The sequence below is a fragment of the Heterodontus francisci genome, chromosome 8, assembly GCF_036365525.1.
Source record: "Heterodontus francisci isolate sHetFra1 chromosome 8, sHetFra1.hap1, whole genome shotgun sequence".
Lineage (NCBI taxonomy): Eukaryota > Metazoa > Chordata > Chondrichthyes > Heterodontiformes > Heterodontidae > Heterodontus > Heterodontus francisci.
The window spans coordinates 76,649,726-76,665,366 of record NC_090378.1 but is presented as its reverse complement, the minus strand read 5'-3'; the positions used below and the strand labels follow the sequence as shown (position 1 = coordinate 76,665,366).

Below are 15,641 nucleotides of genomic sequence, written 5' to 3'. Positions count from 1 at the left end.
AGTTAACCTACCTTCTGTTTTTCACTTTGTTGCTTATCTGCAGAAGCTTAAAATAACTAACAAAGCCACCTTTCTAGTCACATTAACAGTGGAGCCACTTACCTGAGGTTGTGATAGAGCGTGTCCGACCCGAGCCGAGCCTGAACGCCGGACCTGGAAGTCCGACCCGACCCGAACCCGACACCTGTCGTCTGGTCCCATTGGGTTTGGTTCGGGTAGCCGGCCTTTAGTCCAGGTTCCCCAAGCTCTCTTCAATGGACAGTCCTGCCATCCCGGGAACAAGTCTGGTGAACCTTCGTTGCACTCCCTCTATGGCAGTAATTTCCTTCCTAAGGTAAGGGGACCAAAACTGCACACAGTACTCCAAGTGTGGTCTAACCAAGGTTCTATACAATTGAAGTGTGACTTCACTACTCCTGCACTCAAATCCTCTTGCGATAAAGGCTAACATGCCATTAGCCTTCCTAATTGCTTGCTGCATCAGCATGTTAGCTTTCAGTGACCTTATTGGTAAGGGCACCCAGGTCCATTTGTATATCTACACTTTCTAATCTCTTGCCATATGTGTTCCTCCTACCAAAGTGGATAACCTCACATTTTTCCACATTATATTCCATTTGCTACGTTCTTGCTCACTCACTATGTCTGTCCAAATCCCCTTGAAGCCCTGTGCATCTTCCTCAACACACATTCCCACCTAGTTTTGTGTCATCCATGAACTTGGAAATACTACATTTGGTCCCCACGTCCAAATCATTGATATATATTGTGAACAGCTGGGGCCCAAGTACTGATCTCAGCGGTACCCCGCTAGTCGTGAGAATGACCCATTTATTCCTACTCTCTGCTTTCTGCCCGTTAGCCAATCCTTAATCCATACCAGTATATTACTTCCTATCCCATGTGTTTTAATTTTGCTCACCAACCTGTTGTGGGGGACTTTGTCAAAAGTCTTCTGAAAATCCAAGCATACCATGTCCATTGACTCCCCTTTATCAATTCTGTTCGTAACATCCTCAAAAAACTTGAACAGGTTCATCCAACATGATTTCCCGTTCATAAATCCATGTTGACTTTGCCCAATCAGATCATTATTTTCCAAGTGTCCATTTATTGCCCATCCCTAATTGCCCATGAGAAGCTGGTGGTGAACTGCCTTCTTGAACTGCTGCAGTCCATGTGGGGTAGGTACACTCACAGTGCTGTTAGGAAGGGAGTTCTAGGATTTTGACCCAGCGACAGTGAAAGAACAGCGATAGAGTTCCGAGTCAGGGTGGTGTGTGACTTGGAGGGGAACTTGCAGGTGGTGATGTTCCCATGCATTTGCTGCCCTTGTCCATCTAGTTGGTAGAGGTCGCGGGTTTGGAAGGTGCTGTCTAAGGAGCCTTGGTGCGTTGCTGCAGTGCATCTTGTAGATGGTACACACTGCTGCCACAGTGCGTCGGTGGTGGATGGAGTGCCAATCAAGCGGGCTGCTTTGTCCTGGATGGTGTCGAACCTCTAGAGTGTTGCTCGAGCTGCACCCATCCAGGCAAGTGGAGAGTATTCCATCACACTCCTGACTTGTGCCTTGTAAATGGCGGACAGGCTTTGGGGAGTTAGGAGAAGATTACTCACCGCAAGATTCCTAACCTCTGACCTGCTCTTGTAGCCATGGTATTTATATGGCTACTCTAGTTCAGTTTCTGGTCAATGGTAGCCCCTAGGATGTTGATAGTAGGGGATTCAGCGATGGTAATGCCATTGAATGTCATGGGGAGATGGTTAGATTCTCTCTTGTTGGAGATGGTCATTGCCTGGCACTTGTGTGGTGCGAATGTTACTTGCCACTTATCAGTCCAAGCCTGGATATTGTCCAGGTCTTGCTGCATTTCTACACAGACTGCTTCAGTATCTGACCTCCAACAACCACAACCATCTTCTTTTGCAATAGGTATGACTCCAACAAGCGGAGAGTTTTCCCCCTGATTCCCATTGACTCCAGTTTTGCTAGGGCTCCTTTTTGCCATACTTCCATCACTTTACTGATGATTGAGAGTAGACTGATGGGCGGTAATTGGCCAGGTTGGACTTGTCCTGCTTTTTGGGTACAGGACATACCTGGGCAGTTTTCCACATTGCCGGGTAGATGCCAGTGTTGTAGCTGTACTGGTACAGCTTGGCTAGGGGTGCGGCAAGTTCTGGAGCACAGGTCTTTAATACTGTTGCTGGAATATTGTCAGGGCCCATAGCCTTTGCAGTATCCAGTCCCTTCAATCGTTTCTTGATATCAGACGGGGTTAATTGAATTGGCTGAAGTCTGGCATCTGTGATGCTGGGGACTTTAGGAGGAGGCTGAGATGGATCATCAAGTCGGCACTTCTGGCTGAAGATTGTTGCAAATGCTTCAGCCTTATCTTTCGCACTGATGTGCGGGGCTCCCCCATCATTGAGGGTGGGGATATTTGTGGAGCCACCTCCTCCAGTTAGTTGTTTAATTGTCCACCACCATTCATGGCTGGATGTGGCAGGACTGCAGAGCTTAGATCTGATCTGTTGGTTATGCTGCTTACGTAGTTTGGCATGCAAGTAGTCCTCTGTTGTAGTTTCACCAGGTTTACACCTCATTTTGAGGTATGCCTGGTACTGCTCCTGGCATGCCCTCCTGCAGTCTTCTTTGAACCAGGGTTGGTGTCCTGGTTTGATAATGGTAGAGTGGGGGATATGCCGGGCCATGAGGTTATAGATTGCGGTTGAGTACAATTCTGCTGCTGCTGATGGCCCACAGCGCCTCATGGATGCCCAGTTTTGCATTGCTAGATCTGTTCGAAATCTATCCCATATAGTATGGTGGTAGTGCCACGCAACACAATGGACGGTATCCTCAATGTGAAGGCGGGACTTCATCTCCACAAGGGCTGTGCGGTGGTCACTCCTACCAATACTGTCATGGACAGATGCATCTGTGGCAGGCAGATTGGTGAGGACGAGGTCAAGTATGTTTTTCCCTCTTGGTTCCCTCACCACCTGCTGCAGACCCAGTCTAGCAGCTATGTCCTTTAGGACTTAGTCAGTAGTTGTGCTACCAAGCCAGTCTTGGTGACGGACATTGAAGTTCCCCACCCAGAGTACATTCTGCGCCCTTGCCACTCTCTGAGCTTCCTCCAAGTGGTGTTCAACATGGAGGAGTACTGACTCATCAGCTGAGGGAGGGAGGTAGGTGGTAATCAGCAGGAGGTTTCCTTGCCTATGTTTGACCTGATGCCATGAGACTTCACGGGATCAGGAGTCGATGTTGTGGCCTCCCGGGGCAACTCCCTCCTGATTGTATACCACTGTGCTGCCACCTCTGCTGGGTCTGTCCTACCGGTGGGACAGGACATACCCGGTGATGGTGGTGTCTGGGACATTATCTGTAAGGTATGATTCCGTGAGTATGACTATGTCAGGCTGTTGCTTGACTAGTCTGTGAGACAGGTCTCCCAACTTTGGCACAAGTCCCCAGATGTTAGTAAGGAGGACTTTGTAAGGTCGATGTTAGGCTAGCAGGTCTGTAATTCCCTGTTTTCTCTCTCCTTCCCTTAAATAGTGGGGTGACATTAACTAATTAACTATCTACAGATACTCAGTGTTAGTATACCCCTGTTTAAAACTGCAGGAAACCTAACTTACCTCTTAACTGAAACAGGAATTTCAATTATTTGCTAGATGAAAACCAAACAAAAACTAGTCTTGAGAGGTTAACCCTTAAAATTCACTCACTTACCAAACTCCCTCCTTCACATTCAGTGTGTGATGTGGATCTTAATTGAAGCTGCATATTTAAATTAACCTAAAAATAATAATGTCTACAGTTTTAATATACTGGGTAGTTTCACTCATTGCACCAGCCTTATTTCCATTGCGGATGTCAGGTGCTCATTTATATTCGGCATCCGTGCTGACTGATAATTGTGTAGGAATTAGATATTTGCTCTTATCTGTAATAAGATGAAGTAGGTATCTCTGATAGGCAGTGTGCATTGTTAATCTTTGTAATGTGAAATATCCAATGGCTGATTCAGATCTGTGTGTTTTTAGCCGTATCAGCATTAGAATTTAAGCAATTAAAAGAATGGTTAGTTAAAGTGAATTAATTCTATACAAGATGTTGTATGTGAAGTTTTATGCCATTTAAGAGGTTTCTGGGTAAATGTGTTTCCTGGAACAAACTGTATTAATATTCCAATTCAGAGCTCCCATGTAATCTGTTATAGCAAGTTCAGGCTTATTTCAGTTTTTATTTTAAAGAAGGTTCAGGCATGATCAGGCCGTTTTACTTCAGTGACACTGCCTTTAATTATGAGTAGCATTTTAAGCTCGTAGCTGTTGGCTAAATGCTTGGCCGATGCTTTTCTTTGTAGAGTGCTGCTAAGACAAAACAGGATGCAGATGGCACCTTTAATGATGCCATGGACTTGGAGGAAGAAGTAAGTGACATGATGAAACGACTGAAAGAAGCAGAGGATGAACTTGCAGGGAAGAAGGATGAAGCAGACCAAGACATGATGATGGCAGATATGGTGAGGGTCTTCAAGTTTCTGAATTAACTCTTAAAATTCAATTATACAAAACCTGCATCATTAAGAGCTGTCTATTATTTTTGATTTGTTTTCCTATTGAATCTGGTTTTGGAATTCTAAGCATATTCGCAAAATGTTCCCCTTTAGGCTTCGCAAGCTGCGAAAGAGGCTGATGAACAGGCAAGAAAGGCCAAAAAGGCTGTGCAGGGTGTGCTAAATACCATCAATAAGCTTTTGGGAGAACTGGGTAGGTATTACTGGATTTATAGTGCCTAATTTATGTTGATCAAATGAAGCAAAAAATTTATGGCCTGTTTTTGCAATACATGGACTAATTTGAGTTTCAGTAAAGGTTGGCCCTGGCCTTCCCTGCAGGTGATTTCCAGGTTACTTCATTCATTTTGTTTCATGAGGGTTGGAAAGATTTCCCAATCCTATAGCTCATATGTTTGTGGGTTTCCAGTAATTGTGCCTCTGTAGTTGGCAGCAAGCAGCGAGTGTAAACAAAGTGGTCACAGGCACAGCACAAAGGTAAAAAAGCTGGTTTTGACCTGTGCTATCTCCAGCAACATAAACAGCTTACTGGCAGAGACTGCCAAAAACCCATGCTCACCAGCAGCAAATGACTTGCTCCCACTTCCCATATGGCCGGCAAAGCAATTTCACCATCACTGATCTGCACTTCCCAGCCATTGTGTAGGTTGCAGCATTGAACAAAAAAAGGTTGATCATGACAACTGTACATGTGTAATTCATTGCAAGTTTATCTAGTTACTGTAGGAGCCACCAGGCAATGTAAGCAGGGTGGCTTCTACAGGAGAACTACTGGGAGCAATCACTGGAGAAATGTTTCAGGTACTAGTAAATGCAGCATTGCAGGTATATCTTAATTTGTGCCAGTGATGACAGTATGACAAGTTTAAGTTTTCCAGGTGGCAGCCTGTTGGAGCCTATTAAAAGAATACAATTTTCATAAAACTCTTAGGATGGTTTGCCAACATAGCGAAAAATCTTTTTTAAAATCAAAAATGAGGTTGGCCCCTTTAAGGTAGCCTTATGGTTATTGGTGTGAAAATAACCGTTAAAACTATTCTCCTGATACACAGGACATTGATGTGCATGAGTTATTAATTTGGATAAAGATTTGGACCTGATGATGAATGTTACCAGGTAGCAGGTACTTTCCAAAACACTGATCTGTAAACAAAGTGTGTACAGAGATTTGATCACATTCACCTGGTGTGGAAAATTGTATGCATACTGCATTGTAGAAGTTTGTTCTGCAGCAGATATAGTACCTGCTTTATCACAAAATTATCTGAATGTCTAGCAAGAAAATATCTTCAGCTAGATACTTCGTTTTCTTGAAAAATCTGAAATGCTCCTTTTTAAGTCAAACAAGTCCGCAGTTTAAATATTGAGAACTTATTTAATAATACGGTGGTAATAGGTTTAAATTCTCCCCCACTCTTTCTGAAGAAGAGACTGTTACTTCTAAGGCTTTTCAAGATAACAGTAGATGGAGAAATGGCAGCCTTTCTGACCTTAACATAAAACTTCCCCTACTTTCCTAATTTCTACTGTTGCTCTACTTAGTTCATTCCAGAATGGGCGGTGGAACCTGGCTTCCTTCAAGGCACTATGAGGAAAACATGGGAAAATGCTCTGTCCAATTAAAACATTATTTATAGATATGTTCCATTTATTTAGTTTGGATTTCTTTTCGTTCAACTGCATTTTAACATGATTAATTTTTCAATGAAGTATGAATCAAGGATTCTAATATGTAGATTTTCACACACACTGACATTTTCATCCTGTACATGACACTAATTTATATAAACTTGCTGTCTTTCCCAGATACAATATGCTTTGAGATTTTGCAGAGAAAAATAGCCAAACACTTCAGTAAATACCTCTCAGTAATTTTGGTGGGAAGCAAGTAGATTAACAAGTACAAATTTCTACATTAGGTTTGTGTGGGATCACAACCTTTCCTACTCTTGCTGTAGCTTTTTCAACTTCTATACTTCAAATTACTCACATAGGTGAGCCCCAACACCCTCTCAGTTCAAGAGGCATTTGCACGTGTCCTGATATCTGGCTAACCTTTCAGTAATTTTCCAGAATAACTAACAGGAAGAACCTTGATGGTAATTACTATAGTTACTGGAATTATACACAGCCTCCACAGAACCTTTCTCTGATCTCTGAAAAGTAACAGATCATAACAGTAGATCTTGCTTCAAACTTTAACTGTCAAGTGAATTTATATAACATGCACAAATTAATAAATAACAGTAACATCTATAGTATAAATTATGCTACTTAGCTTCTCAAAAGGAAAATAACTACAGTTTTTATACTAAATTGCTGTATTTTGGAATTGATAATACACAATTATTTTTATATTTTATAAAAACATACATCGAACATACAAACTAGGAGCAGGAGTAGGCTATTCAACCCAAGATTATGGCTGATCTGTTTGTGGACTCAACTCCACTTTCCTGCCTACCCCCGATACCCTTTGACTCCCTTGTTTGTCAAGAATCTGTCTACCTCTGCCTTAAAAACATTCAATGACCCTGCCTCCACTGCTCTCAGGGGAAGAGAGTTCCACAGACTCATGACCCTCAGAGAAAAAAATTCTTCTCATCTCTGTCTTAAATGGGAGACCCCTTAAATTTAATCTGTGACCCCTAGTTTTAGTCTCTCCCACAAGTGGAAACATCCATTCAACATCCACCCTGTCAAGTCTCCTCAGGATCTTATATGTTTCAATAAGATCACCTCTCATCCTTCTAAACTCCAATGAATACAGACTCAAACTGTCCAACCTTTCCTCATAAGATAACCCTCTCATCCCAGGAATCAGTCCAGTGCTACTCTGAACTGCTTCCAGTGCCATTATAATCCTTTCTTAAGTAAGGAGACCAAAACTGTGCACACTACTCTAGATGTGGTCTCACCAATGCCCTGTACAACTGTAGCAAAACACCGCTACTTTTATATTCCATTCCCCTTGCAATAAACGACAACATTGCATTTGCCTTCTTAATCACTTACTGTACCTGCATACTAACTTTGTGTTTCATGTTCCGGCCAAAGTGGACAAGTTCACACTTTTCCACATTATACTCCATCTGCCAAATCTTTGTCCACTCACTTAACCTATCTATATCCCTTTGTAGACTCTTTTTATGTCCTCTTCGCAACTTACTCTCCTACCTATCTTTGTGTCAACAGCAAATTTAGCAACCATACCTTCATCCAAGTCATTGATACAGATTGTAAATAGTTGAGGCTCCAGCACTGATCCCTGTGGCACTCCATTAGTTACAGCTTGCCAACCTGAAAATGACCCATTTAACCCAACTCTCTCTTTCATCCACCTTGGACCTAAAATGGATAGAACAGGATAATTACTAGATAGTGGAAAAACTAGAAATCCAAAGAGACTTTAAGGTCCAGAAACGTAAAGCATCAAAATGTTGTGAACAGGTACTGAAAAATAATCAGAAAGGGTGATGGAATTCCCGCCTTTATACCTCGAGAACTAGAATACAAGGGGGCAGAAGTTATGCTACAGCGATACATAGCCTTGGTTAGACCGCACATAAGGCTGAATTTTGTTGAGCTCCCGACGTCAGGCTCCATGGCAGGGTGGTTGGGGGGGGGGTTGGGTGGTGGAGAGCGGAAGATCGGGGATTGCCGGGCCCGATCTTCCCAGTGGCTGTGAGGCTCCATGGCTGCACCCCCCAGGACAAATCCAACCCAGCCAATTACCACCCATCAGTCTACTCTCGATCATCAGTAAAGTGATGGAAGGTGTCGTTGACAGTGCAATCAAGTGGCACTTGCTTAGCAGTAACCTGCTCAGTTTAGGTTCCACCGGGCCCATTCAACTCCTGACCACATTACAGCCTTGGTTCAGACATGGATAAAAGAGCTGAATTCAAGAGGTGAGGTGAGAGTGACAGCCCTTGATATCAAGGCAGCATTTGACTGAGTATTGCATCAAGGAGCCCGAGCAAAACTGGTGTCAATGGGAATCGGGGGGAAACTCCACTGATTGGAGTCATACTGAGCGCAAAGGAAAATGGTTGTGGTTGTTGGAGGTCAATCACCTCAGCTCCAGGGCATCACTGAAGGAGTTCCTCAGGGTAGTGTCCTAGGCCCAACCATCTTCAGCTGCTTCATCAATGACCTTCTTTCAATCATAAGGTCAGAAGTGGGGATGTTCGCTGATGATTGCACAATGTTCAGCACCATTCGTGACTCCTCAGATACTGAAGCAATCCATGTAGAAATGCAACAAGACCTGGATAATATCCAGGTTGAGGCTGGTAAGTGGCAAGTAACATTCGTGCCACACAAGTGCCAGGCAATGACCATCTCCAATAAGAGACAATCTAACCATCTCCCCTTGACATTCAATGGCATTACCATCGCTGAATCCCCCACTATCAACATCCTAGGGGCTACCATTGACCAGAAACTGAACTGGAGTAGCCATATAAATACCATGGCTACAAGAGCAGGTCAGAGGCTAGAAATCCTGTGGTGAGTAACTCACCTCCTGACCCCCCAAAGCCTGTCCACCATCTACAAGGCAAAAGTCAGGAGTGTGATGGAATATTCTGCACTTGCCTGGATGTGTGCAGCTCCAACAACACTCAAGAAGCTTGACACCATCCAGGACAAAGCAGCCACTTGATTAGCACCCCATCCACAAACATTCACTCTCTCCACCACCGACGCACAGTGGCAGCAGTGTGTAACATCTACAAGATGCACTGCAGCAACACACCAAGGATCCTTAGACAGCATCTTCCAAACCCGATCTCTACCAACTAGAAGGACAAGGGCGGCAGATGCATGGGAACACCACCACCTGCAGGTTCCCCTCCAAACCACACACCATCCTGACTTGGAACTATATCACCGTTCCTTCACTGTTGCTGGGTCAAAATCCTGGAACTCCCTTCCTAACAGCACTGTGGGTGTACCTACACTATGTGGACTGCATCAGTTCAAGAAGGCAGATCACCACTACCTTCTCGCGGGCAATTAGGAATGGGCAATAATTGCTGTCCTAGCCAGCAACTGCCACATCCCTCGAACAAATTTTTTTTAAAAAGGCAATCAATCAGTTTAAATAAAATTCACCGCGATCTTACCGGCTGCCTGGGATCTTCCGTGTGCTGGCAGCACTCGCACGTCTTCACTTTCCTGTCCAGGGAAAGCTGGCGCCACCAGGGTGGGGAGAGAGGACCTTAGAATTCTTAGTAAGGTGGGTGGGGTTGTGTGTGTGGGGGGGTGGTGGGGAAGGGGTGACCTCTGCACTTTGTGCAGTTGAGGGTGGGAGGAAGGGGAGAGGTCAACTCGGGAGTTGAAGTGTTTTGGGAGGGGAAATGGGGCTACAATATATTTGCAGTGTAGTGGGTTTGGTACAGGGTTCAGCTGTGCAATTTTTGTGGCAGGTTTGACAGCCCTTTAAAAATGGCGCCAGCACCTGCACAGAGGCAGCTGCCACTCTTCACAGTGTCGCTGAGGCCGTCCCCTGCCACGTGATTGAGGGAGGTTGGCTCACCCTGAGTATTTAAATGAGCCGCCACGCGCTAGATTGCGATTGCATTGTGGCGCGCAGCCTGTATGTGTAGGCTGCCATTTTCCCACCTGCTGCCAAATGAAATTCAGCCCATAGCTTACAGCAAGCATTTCCGGGCAACACATCTTAGGAAGGATTTATTGTCCTAGAAGGGAGTGCACCGTACTAGAATGACATCTAGGCGGAACTTTTACACCCCCCCCCCCCCCCCCCAAAGAGTGGGATGGTGGTGGGGGGGTGCGTAAAATGGAGTGAGGGGCTGGGGGGGGGGCCCTTTACGCAGTGCAGCTGCGGCGAAACGGCCCACCTGCCTAGACCAATCAAGGCCCTTAAGTGACCAGTTAACGGCCACTTAAGGGCCTTCGCCCACCACTATGGGGATTTTACTGTTGGCAGGCGGGCGGCCCAAGCCTGAGAAAAGCAACCTGTTAAAAGTAGGTGACTTTCTGATGGGCTGGGGGGGTGTCCCTTCTGTGCTCAGCAGAGTGCTGCCCCCGATGCCCCAACCACCCCCAACGTCCAACATGCCCCCCATCCCCCCAATCGGCCTCCCTTGCATGACCAGCGCCCAACTGATGGCCCCCGGCGAGGCCCCAAAAAGTTACCAGTTCTCCAGGGCTCCCCGAATCTTTGGTCTTCAGCTGGGTAGCAGTCCCAGCAGTGGCCACCGCTCCCAGTGGCGCTGCTGGGACAGAGAGCTGCTGGCTGGCAGCTCCATTTCCTCTGATCAATTAAGGGCCTGGGAACTGCAAAAGGCAGTTTGGTCCCCAGGCCAGGCGGAAGCGGGATCGCCACTGACTTTTCAGTCGGTGGACGGCTCCTGTCCACCGAGGGTAAAATTACGGCCCTGGACTCCAAGGGTTAAAATACAAGGAGAGATTGCACAAACTAAGGTTGTATTTCCTAGAATTTTGAAGGTTAAGGGGTGATGTGATCAAGTGCTTCAAGATATTAAGGGGAACACATAGGATAGATAGAACCTATCTAAATCTAAGACTAGGTGGCATAGTCTTAAAAATTAGAGGCGGATCTTTCAGGAGTGAAATTAGGGAATACTGCTAAGCACAAAGGGTGATCGACATTTGGAACCTTTTTCCACAAATGGCAACTGATGCTAGATCAATTGTTTTTAAAACTGAGATTGATTAATTTTTATTAACCAAAGGTATAAAGGGATATGGGGAAAAGTAAGTATATGGAGTTGGATTGTAGATCAGCTATGATCTCATTGAATGACAGAACAGGCTCGAGAGTCGAAATGGCTTCCTCCTGTTCCTACGAACCTTCCCTTGATCACGCAGTAACGTTTGTTCGAATTACATAGCCTGGTTCCCCACTCAAGCTTGTAATTTTGGAGATAGTTGGTAAAAACCTTGCAACATTTGTATCAAATTAGGCTGAGGACGTAAATTCTAACCACAGCTATTTTTTAAACTGCTTAGTGTGTTGACAGAATTTAAAGTGACAGCTACTAAATCAAAGCTGCACAAAAATACCCTATCCATTGGATGGTGCAACCAAATGCACCACCTTCCCGAACCACTAGTAATGTTAACTCCCAGGTTAAGACTAGGCGTGCTTGACTATATTATATATTGTATTGAGATGGCAGTGATTTATATCTCATAACAATGGCAACATTTCTGTTGGTTATTAAGTCAGAGAGTAGTACTCAAGGTTATTACCTTGTTGAGGTCTGTCATAATTTGTAACCAAATTTGGGTTTTGTGATTTATCTGTTGTTTCCTTTCATTCACAATGTAATGGTGAATTACTTACCTGCACACATTCAATACCTGCTGAGGTAGGTGAAGTATTACTTAGGTACCTGATGCAAGCTATGTCCAAGGTATGATCATATATTATATTTGAAGTAAGGGTCCTTTGCTTTGCATTGTAAGATGGAACTGTGCCTGTTTATTTACCAGCCTAGCCTGCCTTCAACCACAATATTGGGAATTTACATTTCTTCTGCAGCAGTACATAAACTATACTGTTTGAATTTGATGAGTTTGTACAGTTGTCAGATATTTCCTTGTCACACTGGAATATTGATTAATTTGTTTGGGCTTGTTTTTACAGGTCAGCTTGATAATGTAGACGTTAACCGGCTAAAAGAAATTGAGAAAACTCTCAACAATGCCAAGGATCAGATGAAGGATAGTGATTTAGAACGGAAGTTGGCAGATCTAGAAAAGGCTGAAAAGGAGCAGGCCAATGCGATAATTACCTATGAACAAGACATTCAAGATATCCTGAAGGACATCAAAAACCTCGAGGACATCAAACAAACATTACCTCCTGGCTGTTACAATACCCAGTCTCTGGAGACTCCATAGTCACCTCCTTGGTCACCATGCCCTACCCAAAACCTAAAGTGACATTGTACAGAAATTGCCTTATTACCAAATTTTTTTCAATGTCTGACACAACATCATTAAGTGTTCCGAGGCTTGTAAATGAAACTCCTCAGGCATCAAATGCAGCTGCTTGGATGAAGCACAAGATTGTGGACATTGGGGTGGGTGCGAGTGACATACCTACAGGGCAACCTACTGGGATCCTGGATGAACCAGTCTGTGTTGTAGGGACAATCTAAGAAAGCCACACTCCATGAACCTGATTTAAGTCACTCCAGACCATTAGACTTGAGGTATCAGGCCCTTCTCTGCAATGGGCAAACACCGAGGCTCCTTCTGCAATGAGAAAGCAGAGGGGCAGCTTCGATCAGAATAATGGTGGTTAAAACAAACAAAAAAGGCTAATGTAGGTTTGTCTCTCCTCCTGCTGCCTGGAGGCATTGGGTCTTTATTGCATTCACATCATGAGTATTAACATTGCTTTGTATTGTTGGATACTGTTTTTCCTCTTTTAAATGACCAGACTAGCTGTGAAGGATTAGAATCATTAACATATTAACATTTAACTTTTTACCACATCACTTCCTAACTGCGTGTTAAAACACATCGCTGTAGGGTTAGCAGTAAGTCACTTTGTGAACAATATATGCAGTATTCACCATGTTAATGTTGTAAGTTACCATGAAAGCTGGTCTTCTCATTAGAAAATGGAATTAATTTTGCAATACTAATTTCCCCCTGCTCCCTCTTTCCCTTATTTTCAACTACTTTGTGACGAAGTGAAATGCCCATAGAAGTGTCTTGCACAGTGCATTGTGTGTGAACTACACTATATTTCCGTTCCCAAGACTGCTGCTTCATCTGTATCAAAGTCAAAAGCAGAACTTATTTTTTACAGCAACACTCTATGCAACTTTGTACATCGCCTAGCAAAAGAAAATAAAATTACCTGATACACTGGTGCTATTAATTATTTCAAATGTTATATTTTTGTGTGAATGTTTTTTATCATGGAATAGTATGAGGAAATGTTGTCTTTTTTGTGTAAATACAGGCCATAAATGTTTCAGGATTGGCTCTGAGTTACCTCCCTACCTTCAAGATCCTGTCATCAATAGTAACCACATTTTAGACCTGCTTCTCATTTGCCTTGCATATTTCTGTGGTATTTTGCTTGCTTGTATACACAGCTTAGTTTTTATTTCCTATTTAGGGCTGCCGCTCTTTCATTCATTCGGTGATCAGTCACCTAAAAGATTATTATTGATGTGTAAATGTCCTTTAAAACATTCAAGTTTGGCTATTTGGAATGCTCTCTTCCCACCATCTTTCCCCCCCGCCCCCCAACCACCACCACTTCAACTTCCCTACCCAAGTATGTTAAAAACATGTTCTGTTTTATACTATTGTGTTTAAAGCATTCCCTGCATTTGGCCCAGATGAAAATTCATAAATTAAGACTGTTATACAAACTGGAGAGAACAAAGGTTTGGCGGTCTGAACTGTTACTTTTCCAACACATGCCTTGTGGGGAAAGGATTGTGTGTACCCTTTGCCCTTTATCCTGACAGTGCAATGCCAGCCAGATTGATTTGCCTCTGCAAACTGACTTGATGTAAAATTTAATCAGTGTTTGCCTGTTTCATTTTTGTTTGTAATACTTTTTAGTCAATTTATTGCGTGTAATTACTATCACTGCTGAACATTATTATTGCTTAATTACTTAATCATCTATAATTGCACATTTAGTGCCTGAAACTATCACTGAATTAGTTTTACTATGAGGGATGCAGGCTTTATCTAATATGCACTGGGCAGGTCTAAAGGGTTGCACGCTCTTTCCCAAATATCATGTCTGAAGCAAGGAGCTACATCTCTACTTTTACTATTAACAGCCTCTCCTGACACTGTACTTAGCAGATACAGCATTTTTTTTCTTTTTACAACAGTAATATGTTCTTTGTATTTATCGTGTAAGGAAGTCAATTAATCAAAAGTATGAGGTTAACGTCCTACCAGTAGAATAGACATGTGCAGAATGATTGACGTTATAGTATGGGAAAAATGCAACAAACTCCGAGCATACTCTGTCGTGAGAACCAGATCCATACTGTCTTGTCCTATGCCTTTGTTTTTAACCTTTTGCCTTAAAATGTCATCATACTGTTGGGAAAGACGTGCAACACTTATACAATTTTATGTATAAAACAGTATTTCTTATTTATAAGACGCAATATTTGTAATCTTTATCTAGGTCTCCTTGTGTGTGTTGCACATTCTTTTTGTAATGGTGTGACTTGAGAACACTGCTTTCCTTAAGACCTATTTTGACCCCACACAGTGGCCAAAATGCCTGGCAAATAATACCATTTTGCCTGTAAATCAAATTGTACCATTTAAATAAATAAAAATGTGGTATTACAGGAATCCTGTTCAGACTGATTGTTTTTTGTTCTCTTAAAATGCTTCCTTATCCTACATTTTAGCATCCTATTGAATAGCTATGTGAAAAGTTCATCAATAATTTTGATTTTGGTTTTGGTTTTCACCCTAGCTCACTTGAAGATGCTAACCTCTTACCTGTTTTCAGTAATGGCCAGTGTAATCTTGGATTACTATGTTGATAAATACTTACCATCCCTGTTAATGCAATGCAAACCTTTCAACGAAAGTAGGAATATCACAATGCTATTAAAATTAGCCTAATCCTGAGAATTCAGGTTGTATGCTATTGACTGAGTCTTGCACCATCTCTCCCACTGATTCTGCTGCCACTGGCTGGGGAGCTTGTCTGTTGTCTATCTGCTGTATTGGTGGGTAGAAAAGCAGATCAGGATGAATAGCAGTATTGAATTTGTAACCTAATGTATAGTCACTACTCTTTGGGATGGACATTGAAGCCTTAAATCAAAATGGTGCAAAAATACACTTGGGACTATGTGTATGGATTCTTTCCAGGTAGGACATTAATGGGGAACAAGCCAAGTCATTTTCTATAACATTAACTGACAAGCACAGAAAATGTAATGGGATCAAAAACCTTGCTCTGCATGACTGGCTGCCGTATTTACCCCCATAACAAAAGTGACTGCAGGTCAAAACTAATTGATCAATTCTCGAACTTCG

General features: G+C 43.2%; 1 protein-coding gene across 1 annotated transcript in view; it reads left to right on the top strand.

Moving 5' to 3' along the window:
- The window catches only part of lamc1 (laminin, gamma 1), a 295,855-nt gene extending 280,913 nt beyond the window's left edge, over positions 1 to 14,942 (top strand). Inside the window, exons 26-28 of the mRNA XM_068037397.1 lie at positions 4,383 to 4,541; positions 4,689 to 4,788; positions 12,238 to 14,942. Of these exons, the coding sequence (XP_067893498.1) occupies positions 4,383 to 4,541; positions 4,689 to 4,788; positions 12,238 to 12,494 (516 nt within the window). The 3' untranslated portion in view covers positions 12,495 to 14,942. The remainder of the gene's footprint in view (positions 1 to 4,382; positions 4,542 to 4,688; positions 4,789 to 12,237) is intronic.
- The last annotated feature ends 699 nt before the right edge of the window (positions 14,943 to 15,641 follow it).